Genomic DNA, 12,648 nt, shown 5'->3' on the forward strand with positions numbered 1-12,648 from the left:
ACAAGAAGTGCTGAGTTTCAACTTGCTTGGAAGTTCCTCTTTATGAGCCGGGAGCCGTTTCCTGGAAACACCAGTCACGGATCAGCAAGGAAGGAAAGGCACCCTGCTCTTACCCCAAAGCCTTTTCATCTCTCTCAAAACATGAACTGAGGTGGAATAGACCTAGCATTAAAAAAAAACAAAAACCCAAGATTTTGTTGTGATGAGCCGTTGCCCAAACTAAACCCCAAAGTGACCAAGACGGGGAGTCCTTTCCGTGAAAAGCATACCGTCTCTTCCAAATTACATTGCAGCCGTGTTTTCTCACTGTGAGCAAGTGCTCCCCTTCCACCAACTCTAATCCAACATTATTATTATTATTTATTCTCCCTTTCTTCAGGCTGCTTGCTGGAGCTCCTCGCGATACGGCTACAGGGATGGAGAACGCCACGCGAATGGGCGCCATGTATGCTTGCCCTCTGACAGCGGCCACTGATGACTGCGAGAGGGTGGACATCAAGGTGAAAAGTACGTGGGCATGTGCAAAGGAGAGCCCTCCCGCTAGATTCACAAAATATTTAGGGGTATGAGTACCCCTACATCCCCCCAGAAAAAACCCTGATTATTATTATTGCAAATGAAGTGATAAACAGCAAGCCCTGATTATTCCTCTGCTGGTTCCTGTTAGGTTTCCAGATGAAACCTGCTTGAAGTTGCTTATCAATTATCAGGCTATCTCTATGCTCTGTAGTGCCTAAAGCTTTGATTACTGGTTTCAAACAAGATCCATTCATATGTGATTTTTATCTTCCTTCCTTCCTTCCTTCTCTCCTCTTATATACTGCTTATATTCCAGAACAACTTCCAAGCGGTTTATAACTATTAAATTAATCCGTAATTAAACTATACAATAGTATCTGTCTTTCTGCAGCTATGAAAACTGCATCCCTTTTTTTGTGTGTGAAGCCTAGATCTGAAGAACTTGTAGCCCTTAAGATGTTGGACCACAGTTTCCATGCTGGCTAGGGAGGTTGGAATCCCTGCAGCATCTGGGTGGCCACAGATTCCCTACCTGTGCCTTAAAGGACCTGGCAATAATCCTTTGCACATTTATGGGGGAGGAAGTCCTATTCCACTCAAGGGGACTTACTTCTGAGTAGGCATGCATAGGATTGCATGGCAGGGGTGTTTGGAACATGGTGGGAAGGTGGATCGTGTCCTAACTGCATTTCTCCCTCTTCCTTTTGCCCCTCTGTTCTCCCCGCAGGCGACCCCCACAGTAATATTGTTGAAGACATGTGGTTGGGGGTGACGATAGCAAGCCAGAGAGAGTCTTCAGGGAGAGTGATGGTGAGTAGTTTGTATTTATGGGGCAGGGAGCATTTCCATGGCAGGGATGGTGCTGCCTGGATGTTGTGGAGCTTCTTCTTTGGCGATCACTCGTAGCCGAGTAAGATTGTCTTCCATAAACACGGTTTTAAAAGTGATTCCGTAAGTGACTGTGGAGGCCAATTCTGGATCTACACGTCCTTCCACAGTGGGGACATAGGTTTCTGGGCCGGAGTTGATCATGGTGTCGATTTGCCAAGCGTGCTTTTCTCTTAGCACATTTCTCCCTTTTGTCCTGAATTCAAGCATCTTCAAAGCCCATGACACCTTTGGTAAAGGCTGTTCTCTAATTGGAGCGTTTGCAGGCCAGTGTTTCCCAGTTGTCAGTCTTTATACTACATTTTTAAGATTTGCCTTGAAAGAGTCTTTAAACCTCTTTTGTTGACCTCCAGCATTACGCTTACCATTTTAAAGTTTGGAATAGAGCAGTTGCTTTGGAAGACGATAATCAGGTATCCGCACAACATGACCAGTCCAAAGAAGTTGAAGTTTGACACTGGTGACCTTTCCTTCTTCCAGTACACTTCCTAGGTGATGTGCAAGATACCATCCATCTGTTAAAATGCTGTTAGTATGGCATGCCCAATCCAAGGTGGGTCAGAAGCTTTTGGCAAAACTACATGTTACACTTGGCATGAGGCTGTCACCCAAAAATGGCCTGCCAAATCCAGTTCCTTTCCTCTCCCCTGTTAAAATGAAGGATGACCCCTATTGGCATTTATTTTTTCTCCCATATTTGCTCCATTGCATTGGTTCTCATGGGCATTATAGCTCTAAGGGTGGATTCAAAATGATAACACTGTTTTCAGAGCTGGCTCCTATGATAGAATCGGAGGCTAAAACATCCATGACGGAGGGCCGTGGCATGTCTGCACATTCGTGGCTGAAGACGGGAGATGGCACATGAACTTCATGAAATATTCTTCGCATTGATTTTAAATTGCATTTAAAAAAAATATTGTATTATACCGTGGTACCTCTGGTTACATATGCTTCAGGTTACATACGCTTCAGGTTACACACTCTGCTAACCCAGAAATAGTACCTCGGGTTAAGAACTTTGCTTCAGGATGAGAACAGAAATCGTGCTCCGGCTGCGCAGCAGCAGCAGCAGGAGGCCCCATTAGTTAAAGTGGTGCTTCAAGTTAAGAACAGTTTCAGGTTAAGAACGGACCTTCGGAACGAATTAAGTACTTAACCCGAGGTACCACTGTATTTCTTTTCTTTTCTTAATTTTAATTTTTATTATTAGTTTTATTAAATATTACAAGGTAAATAGAAAAGAAAAATCAAAACAAAGTCCATACATAACAATATAAACACAATCGTCTACATATTTACCAAATATTTAAAGAAGAAGAAAAACAAAAGATAAAAGAAAAGAAAAAGAAAGGGGGGGTGGAAACTACTTTCCATAATCAATAGTACCACATTTTTACTTTAAACATTACATTTTAAAAATCCCAGTTAAAATATTATGAAAGACTTCCACCACATTTACCACACGTCTCTTAATTTCTAGTTCACCTTTACATCTGTTCTTCAGTCACTTCCTTTCCTTAAGTTCTTTCATAGTCAATCAGTTCTTTGTATTCTTTACATTCTTCACAAGGATAGTCTAAGCACAACCAAACTTTCGTATTTGAGCCCTGCTTGCTTAATATTCGTTTAGACAATCCCATAAAGATAAAATAATAATAATAATAATAATAATAATGCAGTGGTACCTCGGGTTACATACGCTTCAGGTTAAATACACTTCAGGTTACACACTCCGCTAACCCAGAAACAGTACCTCGGGTTAAGAACTTTGCTTCAGGATGAGAACAGAAATCGTGCAGCAGTGGGAGGCCCCATTAGCTAAAGTGGTGCTTCAGGTTAAGAACAGTTTCAGGTTAAGAACGGACCTCCGGAACGAATTAAGTACTTAGCCTGAGGTATCACTGTAATAAATATTGTATTGTATTTCATTGTATTGCGGTATACAACATATATACAATGCTGCACAATGTACATTAAATAAAAGATGCAACCATAATACAACAACAAAAAAATACAGCAACTAGCTCAGTGCATTACAAATTCCACAAGAGGTGGGAAAATCAATAAGTGGTTCACCAAGACCCTCTGTAATTTCCAGGTGCTCTGAGTGGGGGAGTTTGGGAACCAGTGGGTCGGACCCACTAAGAACCCCACTTTTCTTTCCTGCTCCTTCCCAAATATTGCAAGCAGGAAAAAGCTGCCACTATGCACATCCATAGGGGACGCAGGTGGCGCTGTGGGTTAAAGCCTCAGCGCCTAGGACTTGCCGATCAAAAGGTCGGCGGTTCGAATCCCTGCGGCGGGGTGCGCTCCCACTGCTCGGTCCCAGCGCCTGCCAACCTAGCAGTTCGAAAGCACCTCCAGGTGCAAGTAGATAAATAGGGACCGCTTACCAGCGGGAAGGTAAACGGCGTTTCCGTGTGCGGCTCTGGCTCGCCAGATGCAGCTTTGTCACGCTGGCCACGTGACCCGGAAGTGTCTCCGGACAGCGCTGGCCCCTGGCCTCTTAAGTGAGATGGGCGCACAACCCCAGAGTCTGTCAAGACTGGCCCGTACGGGCAGGGGTACCTTTACCTTTACCTTTATGCACATCCATAAGATCTTCAGGAACCTGCTACGAACTGGCCCTCCATTTCCTGGTACATCTTAGATAACATCCTCCCGACTTCTGCCCCAAAGCCCTTGGCATCCTTGAATCTCTCCCGGTAGCTATTTTGATCCTCTGCCACATCAGCGCCTTTAAATGGTTTAAAAACAAACATAAAAAACCCCCACCAATCTCCACTGGCATTTGCTGAAATTCAAGAAATAGCTTTGGGCAGTGGCAGCCAGACGGCCAGGCACCTTGGAGATCAGAATCCAGGTGCCAGTTCTTTTCTGGCTTTATAAGAAAATGCCAGCGGTAATTCCTTTTCGGGTGGGTTTAAGTTTCTTGAGAAGCTTGCTGCTTCTGTTCCATTCCTTTCCCTGGCTTATTGGAGACGTTACTAGTTTTGTCATCCACTGTCTCCATTGTGGTCCCTTGCAGCTAATTTTGTCCTGGGTTAGGCCAGGAATTTGTTTTCCTTGCCAATCACAAGTCCCAGAATACTCAATGCAAGGAAGGTTAAAGTTTCTCTGAGCATGTACGGAGCGCTCTTGACAGCATCGTGGAATTAGAAAGCATCCAGCGAAGAGTTTAATTTGAGCACAGGGTTCAGTCAGAATTAGCCTGTTTGCAATACCAGCCTGGTAACATACAATGAGAGAAGAGAGAACCTGTAAGCATGCGCAGAGTGCCTATCCCTCACTACTGAATAATCACAGCCAGCTCAGGATGGGAGTTGGAAGTGATGGCCAGAGCCGTTCGATGGTCAGATTCCCTTGGAAGGTAGTGGGCTCTGGAACTGCAAATAATAATACAGTGGTCCCTCGGGTTAAGTACTTAATTCGCTTCGGAGGTCCATTCTTAACCTGAAACTGTTCTTAACCTGAAGCACCACTTTAGCTAATGGGGCCTCCCGCTGCTGCTGTGCCGCTAGAGCATGATTTCTGTTCTCTTCCTGAAGCAAAGTTCTTAACCTGAGGTACTATTTTTGGGTTAGCGGAATCTATAACCTGAAGCGTCTGTAACCTGAAGTGTATGTAACCCAAGGTACCACTGTAATAATAATAATAAATTTTATTTATACCCCACCCTCCCCAGCCAAGGCCAGGCTCAGGGCGGCTAACAACCAATAATAAAAATAAGTTGAATGAATCCAACTTAAAAACAAGATTAAAATACAACATTAAAACATTAAAATGACTACCAGACTTTGAAAAGCTGGTATCACTGAATCAAGTTCATAAATTTGTTGGATTAATTAAACTAATGTCAAGGCTTCAGAGAATCCTACCCCTTCCCACAGTGGGATGCCAAGAAGCAAAAACAACAACAAGAGGAGTTCTTACCAAGTGGTTTATTCAATAGTCACAGAGAGAGACAAAGGAATGCAGTCTCTCTTTGATAATGCTGTTGCTCCAAGTAAAGTCTCACCCCCCTCCATCTCACCTAATCTATGTCACCCTTGTGTTGGTTGATCTTCTCTGGTTTTCTGCCTCTGAGCTTTCTTTTCTACTACCCTCAATGCCCTGCTGGTCCTGGGAGAAGGGGGAGGGGGTCATGAATGCATTCCAAGGACACTGGGTCTGTCGGCTGTCTCTCCTCTGGTGCTTTTCCTTCTTCCTGCTGTTCCTCCTCCAATATTTCCCAGCTACTCCCCTCTACACGCAGCTGGTGCTGTGGGTTAAACCACAGAGCCTAGGACTTGCCGATCAGAAGGTTGGCGGTTCGAATCCCTGCGACGGGGTGAGCTCCCGTTGCTCAGTCCCTGCTCCTGCCAACCTAGCAGTTCGAAAGCACATCAAAGTGCAAGTAGATAAATAGGTACCACTCCAGCGAGAAGGTAAACGGCGTTTCCGTGCGCTGCTCTGGTTCGCCAGAAGCAGCTTAGTCATGCTGGCCACATGACCTGGAAGCTGTACGCCGGCACCCTCAGCCAATAAAGCCAGATGAGCGCTGCAACCCGAGTCGTTCACGACTGGACCTAATGGTCAGGGATCCCTTTACCTTTACCTTTACTCCTCCTTGCAGCCTCTGAACTATGCTCTTCTGCAAGCCACTGTTCTAAATCTATACTGTCCTCCTCTTCTCAGGAAGTTGCAGGAAGGGGGGGCACTTCCTACCATTCCTCCTCAGTCCAGTCCCGGGCAAATGAATAGTTTTAATTGAATTCTGAATAAATGTGCAATTGCCATATTTTCCCATGTATAAGACTAGGTTTTCCCCCTAAAAAGTAATGTCAAAATTTAGGGGGCATCTTATAAACGGATAGTGTCTCCCCCCATTTTCTTAAACCTGAGTCCCCCAAACTAGGGGGCATCTTATACATGGGGGTGTCTTATAGATGAAAAAATACAGTAATTGCTCCCGCTTTGTATTTCGTTGTGTTGTTATCTTCTTTAGTGAGTCGTGCAAACCGCTGTTCTGAATGATGCTCTTTATAGGGTAGGGGCCACTGAGAATGAATTTAGGGAACTAAGGGGACGGTGACCCAAAAATGTTTGGGAACCTTAGGCTATGGAAAGATTTTCAGTGCTAAAGCTGAGTATGCACGGACCATACATACATATCTCCAAAGTACCTAGAATCAAGGGTATGGCATACCCTCCAACCGTTTCCAGAATTACAGGAGCCATCTGGGCTTCTGATTTGATCCCAGAATGTCCTGGGGATGAGCTAGAGCTTGCAGCAGTGCCGTGATCTTGCGTGAGCATGGCCCCGACAGAAACACATCCCAGTTGCAGTCAGGGGAATGATGAAGGCTATGGAACGGACTTAGAAAGGCAGAAAGTGTCAGGAGTTCAGCCTACACTCAGGTAGAACCCTGGCAGAGACACATGCCCAACCGGCATGTTCTCTCCCTCCTGGCCAATCGTTCAGGAGCTTCAAGAGCTTTCTTCAGTCCGAACATCACAGCGACCGATGCCAACAGACACCAGCACACTTAGGGATCCGCAGAGTTTGCGCAACTTGCGTGACAGACCTCAGCAACTCAGCATTTTGGCTAATCTACTTTATTTACATATAAACACACACGGAGCACTGCAACATGGCTCCCTCTCTCTCTAGCATCAGACAGCAAAGAGAAAAAGAACAAAGGACAATAGTCCCACTTCACGGAAAACAATAACACAAACGTCCTGTTTTCGTCATTTCCCACTCTGTGGAGTTCAAACATATACCGTCATGTGAATGACAACAATCCCATGACTGCAACCATGGAGCAGGAATTCTAACAGAAAGCGTGCCTTCAAGGAAAGGCTGGAGCCTCACCCCACCCCGTTTCAGCGCAAACTAAAGCGTTGTCTGCTTGACTTTGCTAGGCTTGTGCCCACCGGTACACCCGAGTCTTGTGGGCTGGCAACGAGGACCAGAGGCGCATGGTTGGGAAATGCTACGTCCACGGAAACAACCTACAACTTCAGGAGCAGGATGAATGGCAGCATTTCCACAACGAGATGTGCAACACCAACAGTGACTCGGACGTAACGGGCATGTGTCAGATGGGCATCAGCGGCGGCTTCACCGCCAACAGCATTTATTTCGGAGCCCCCGGTGCTTTCAACTGGCAAGGTTTGTGACACTTCCTCAGCCCCTCCTTCCTGTGTCGCCATGTAAATGTGTGTCTTAATGGGTTAATTCAGCCAGAGACGAAACCAAGCAGGTGGGAAATTGCCAAAAGCACATTAATTTGCAGGCCGTACACAGTCGTACCTCTGAAGTCGAACAGGATCCCTTCTGGAAGTCCGTTCGACTTCTGAAACGTTTGACTTCCAAAGCGCAGCTTCTGATGGGCTGCTGGAAGCCAATCACCCCACACCTTGCAGAGATGGGCCGACGCTGCCGACAGACCCTGAATCCCTTCGCAACATCCAAAGGCCCTGATCCACTAGGTGCTGGGGTGGATTGCACCCTGCGCCTTGCAGAGTCAGGCCCAGGCTGCCAGCGGGCCCAGCAGTGGCAGCAGCAACAAGCAGCTCTGGCTCGCCCAGACCTACCCATTGCTATTCCACCACCACGCTTACCTGACCTGGGGGTTCTAGATCACAGGCTCTACTGGTCAAAGTAGAGCCCTCTCCCACCAGAAACAAACCAGGACTGCTCCAAGAAAACGCACGTTTGTGATTGGCTAGGCAGATAGCCAGCCATTTTGGGGGGGCATATTCCCCCCTTCACTTCTCACTTCCCTCTGTGGCCCCCTGACCTTGTGCTATAGCCCCCCCCCCCATTTACACACTTTTCACCTGTGGCCCCCTTGGAATATCCTGGGGCCCCCAGGGGTCCTAATAATAATAATAATAATAATAATAATAATAATAATAATAATAATATAATGATTTATTATTTGTACCCCACACATCTGGCTGGGTTTCCCCAGCCACTCTGGGCAGCTTCCACAGAGACCAAAAATACACTAATATGTCATACATTAAAAACATGGCTGCTTTCAGATGTCTTCTAAAAGTCAGGTAGTTGTTTATCTCTTTCACATCTGATGGGAGGGCGTTCCACAGGGCAGGTGCCACTACCGAGAAGGCCCTGTGCCTAGTTCCCTGTAGCTTTGCTTCTCGCAATGAGGGAACCACCAGAAGGCCCTCAGAGCTGGACCTCAGCATCCGGGCAGAACGATGGGGGTGGAGATGCTCCTTCAGGTATACTGGGCCGAACACTGAACTAGAATGTTTTTTGGACTACAGTTCCCATCATCCCTGACCACTGGTCCTGCTAGCTAGGGACAGTGGGAGCTGTAGTCCAAAAAAACAGCTGCAGACTCAGGTTTGGGAAACTCTGAACTAGAGATTTATTTATTTTTTAATGAGAAGCAGACAAACTGAAACGGACAGAATCGCCCATCCCTAAATAAGCCCTGTCCCATCGCATCTCTTCCTTGTGGTCAATGACCGGTGTTAAATAAGCCCCATTAAATTTAGTGGGATTTACTTCTGGGTGGACGAGGTCAGGAATGCAGCCTTACCTGGTAAACTAAATGATGAAATAAAAGCGGCCGAGCAGAGCCCAGTTGAGGGGAAGACATGCGCTCTCCTTTTCTTCTGTGCTTAGAGCCCCTGAACCTCCGCACACACGTCTGGGTTCTGAAACACAGGGAATAGTATCCAGGCAGGATTAAAACCCAGGACCTCTCTCTCTGGAAAAGCAAGTGGCTCGATAGACACCGGCCGGAAGGGAGCAGTGGGTCTCTTTGTCTGTGTTGAGTTAAAATGTCGCAACTTTCCTCTTTCTGGCACAGGAACCGATTACATGATCCTTCGAGGGGACCGGGAATGGGACCAGCAGGATTATTCGTATCCAGATCAGAAGTACAGCTACAGCTATTTGGGTAACTGCAACTGATATGGTTTTTCCTGGTCCGCTGCCCAGTTTGCCTGCCGACATCTCCCTTCTTTCCTCACTCGCATACAAACATGGTGATAGGATCACCCCCACCCCCACCCTAGCTAAGATTTCTTAACGCAGGAGTTTCCTGCAGCCAATCAGAAGCCGTGCTTTGGTTTCTGAACATTTTGGAAGTCAAATGGACTTCCGGAATAGATTCTATTTGACTTCCAAGGCATAGGACTGGAAGACAACAGTGAGTGAGAATTATGCTTTTGGAAAGGGGGTGATCAGGATAAGAAGGAACTCATGCACTTCCCCTCGTATCTATAGGCTACACAGTCGAAGCAAGAACTGAGGTTCTGCGCAAAAATGAGACCACCTTAGTCAGTGGAGCCCCTCGGTTTAACCACACGGGAGCAGTCTTCCTGATGGCAGCGGACAGCGCCACAACCCTTCAGGGGAAACTGATTATCTTCGGGGAGCAAGTGGGCTCCTATTTTGGCAGTTCCATTGCTCTGGCTGACCTCAACAATGACGGGTGAGTCTGCTGGCCGGCAAAGCTGATGGGAAGCAATGTCTCATTTGCCCAGCAGAGGCACTGTGATCACACCTCTCTCTCTCTCTCTCTCTTCCTTTTGGTAGGTGGCAGGACTTGATTGTCGGAGCACCCTACTACTTCGACCGGAAAGAGGAGAAGGGTGGGGCTGTCTACGTGTACATGAACCTGGGGGGAACGTTCCACAGCAGCCCCAACATCACACTGACAGGGCCCAGCAGCTCTGCCTTTGGCTTCGCTGTGGCCAACATCGGAGACGTCGATAAGGATGATTTCCAAGGTGGGGAGGGGGCTTTCTCCTCCGACTGTTGCCCCCATGCATACATTACTGGAAATGCATTCTGTTAGGGGACATTGCTTTGCAACAATGTGCATTTTGGGGGTAAATGCATATAAAATGTATTTATACAGTGGTACGGTGGCGCTGTGGGTTAAACCACAGAGCCTAGGGCTTGCCGATCAGAAGGTCGGCGGTTCGAATCCCTGCAACGGGATGAGCTCCCATTGCTCGGTCCCAGCTCCTGCCAACCTAGCAGTTCGAAAGCACGTCAAAGTGCAAGTAGATAAATAGGTACCCCTCTGGCGGGAAGGTAAACGGCGTTTCTGTGTGCTGCTCTGGTTCGCCAGAAGTGGCTTAGTCATGCTGGCCACATGACCCAGAAGCTGTACGTCGGCTCCCTCGGCCAATAAAGCGAAATGAGCGCCGCAACCCCAGAGTCGGCCACGACTGGACCTAATGGTCAGGGGTCCCTTTACCTTTTACCTTGGTTCTCGAACTTAATCCGTTCCAGGAGTCCATTTGACTCCCAAAACAGTTCGGAAACCAAGGCGCAGCTTCTGATTGGCTGCAGGAAGTACCTGCACTCAAGCAGAAGCAGTATCAAACGTCCGGCTTCTGGAAAACATTCGCAAAATGCAACACTTATTTCTGGGTTTGTGGAATTCGGGAGCCAATTTTTTCGGCGACTAAGCCGTTGGGGAATCAAGGACCACTGTAATTAGGAGGGAATCGTGGACATGGAGAACTGTAATCATAGAGAAAAGGTTTAGCTTAGCCTTCTCTCTGTTGTTCTCATTTTCTACATCCAGAAAGAGTTCGTGAAATTGTTGTTGTTGTTTGGCCTAAGCCGAATATAGTTCTACACTTTGGAGGCTGTTGCTGGCAATGGGAGATTTTAGCGAGATTTGTTTTGAAGAACAGCTGTAGGTTTCTTTTAGATGCCTCCTTTGGGAAGCCGACGAACGAGTCCACCTGACCCTTATCCTCCCTCCTTTCCTCCATAGATATCGCAGTTGGAGCTCCTTTTGAAGGTTCAGGGAAGGTCTACATCTACCACAGTGGTGCAGGAGGGCTTATTGATAAGCCCCAGCAGGTAAGCTCACCTTGCTTGTTCCTCTTCATCATTTTTCTCCTCCATGCTAGGCAAGGAAACTGCCTCTGATCGCATGCAATGTCTTCCCCACATTTTGCAGCTAATGCAGCAAGCCTGCAGGCATTAGGAAGTCAGGGACTGGGTTTCAGCAGAGCTTGGCCCCACAACATGGATCCGCTGCAGGGGCTGCAGTTCTAGGCTAAGCGCCCATTATGGATCTGCACCATCCCCAGCTACAGAAGAGTCATAGCTCAGCGGTAGAGGACATATTTTGCATGCAGAAGGCTGTGAGTTCAATTCCCGGCATCTCCAGATAGGCCTGGGAAATAAGAACCATATATTTTTTGTACCCCACACATCTGACTTTGTAGCCCCAGCCACTCTGGATAGCTTCCAACAGAATATCCCAAAACACAACCTGTCTTTAAACAAAATCCCTGCCTAAAATGCTGGAGAGCTGTTTGTGTAGACCACTGTTGTTCGATCCATGGTCCCCAGATGCTGTTGGACTACAACTCCCATCATCCTTGACTAGGCTGGCTGGGGTTGTTGGGAGTTGTAGTCCAACAGGGTGTGGACGAAGAACACTGGTTGCAGGCAATCTCCGTTTGAAAGCAAGGTATGGCCTGGTGACATCAGTGGCAGTCCTGCTCTCTCCCACACCAACCCAACCTGCTTGGCCAAGGCATCATCAACCTTGAGGCACAGCTCACAACATAGATATTTCTCCTTTTGATGGCTGCCCTTCCTCCTCCCTCATTTGCTCCTCCTCTGCAGGTTATCAGCGGCGAAGACGTCGGACCCGGAATCAAGACCTTTGGCTACTCCTTCAGTGGCGGAATGGATGTGGACGGGAACGCCTACCCCGATCTCTTGGTGGGCACACTCTCAGAAAACATCCTACTGCTCAGGTGAGAGGAGACTAAAAAAGGGACAGTTAATGTACCCCTGAGGGTCTGCAGAATTCTTTCCCCTCATGGCTGATTCTTCCAAAGCCACTGCTGATGTTTGGGACTATTTGGGCTTTAATTATTATTGTGTATTAATATCCATCTTCCTTCTGTGAGGAAGTCAGAATGGCATAAATATTGCTTAATAATAATAATAATAATAATAATAATAATAATAATAATAATTTATTATTTATACCCCGCCAATCTGGCCCAGCTTCCCCAGCCACTCTGGGTGGCTTCCAACAAAATATTAAAATACAATAATGCATCAAACATTAAAAGCTTCCCTAAACAGGACTGCCTTCAGATGTCTTCTAAAAGTCTGGTAGTTGTTGTTCTCTTTGACAACTGGTTGGAGGGCATTCCACAGGGTGGGTGCCACTACCGAGAAGGCCCTCTGCCTGGTTCCCTGTAACTTGGCTTCTCTCAGTGAGG

The 12,648-nt window shown here is 47.1% G+C and overlaps 1 protein-coding gene across 3 annotated transcripts in view; it reads left to right on the top strand.

Annotated features, from left to right (window-relative positions):
- Window positions 1–12,648, top strand: part of ITGA3 (integrin subunit alpha 3) — an 86,595-nt gene that overhangs the window by 41,461 nt on the left and 32,486 nt on the right. For 2 of the 3 annotated variants that reach the window (XR_014557430.1, XM_083709127.1), the window contains exons 2-9: window positions 380–507; window positions 1,247–1,329; window positions 7,318–7,567; window positions 9,243–9,332; window positions 9,662–9,869; window positions 9,974–10,167; window positions 11,172–11,260; window positions 12,038–12,171. Coding sequence is in view for 2 of the 3 variants with exons in the window: in XM_083709127.1 (XP_083565253.1) it covers window positions 380–507; window positions 1,247–1,329; window positions 7,318–7,567; window positions 9,243–9,332; window positions 9,662–9,869; window positions 9,974–10,167; window positions 11,172–11,260; window positions 12,038–12,171 (1,176 nt within the window). In the remaining variant the exon portion in view is untranslated. The remainder of the gene's footprint in view (window positions 1–379; window positions 508–1,246; window positions 1,330–7,317; window positions 7,568–9,242; window positions 9,333–9,661; window positions 9,870–9,973; window positions 10,168–11,171; window positions 11,261–12,037; window positions 12,172–12,648) is intronic. The other variant, XM_083709128.1, reaches the window with a different exon arrangement.

This window comes from Podarcis gaigeae (assembly GCF_964106915.1).
Source record: "Podarcis gaigeae genome assembly, chromosome: 13".
Classification (NCBI taxonomy): Eukaryota; Metazoa; Chordata; class Lepidosauria; order Squamata; family Lacertidae; genus Podarcis; species Podarcis gaigeae.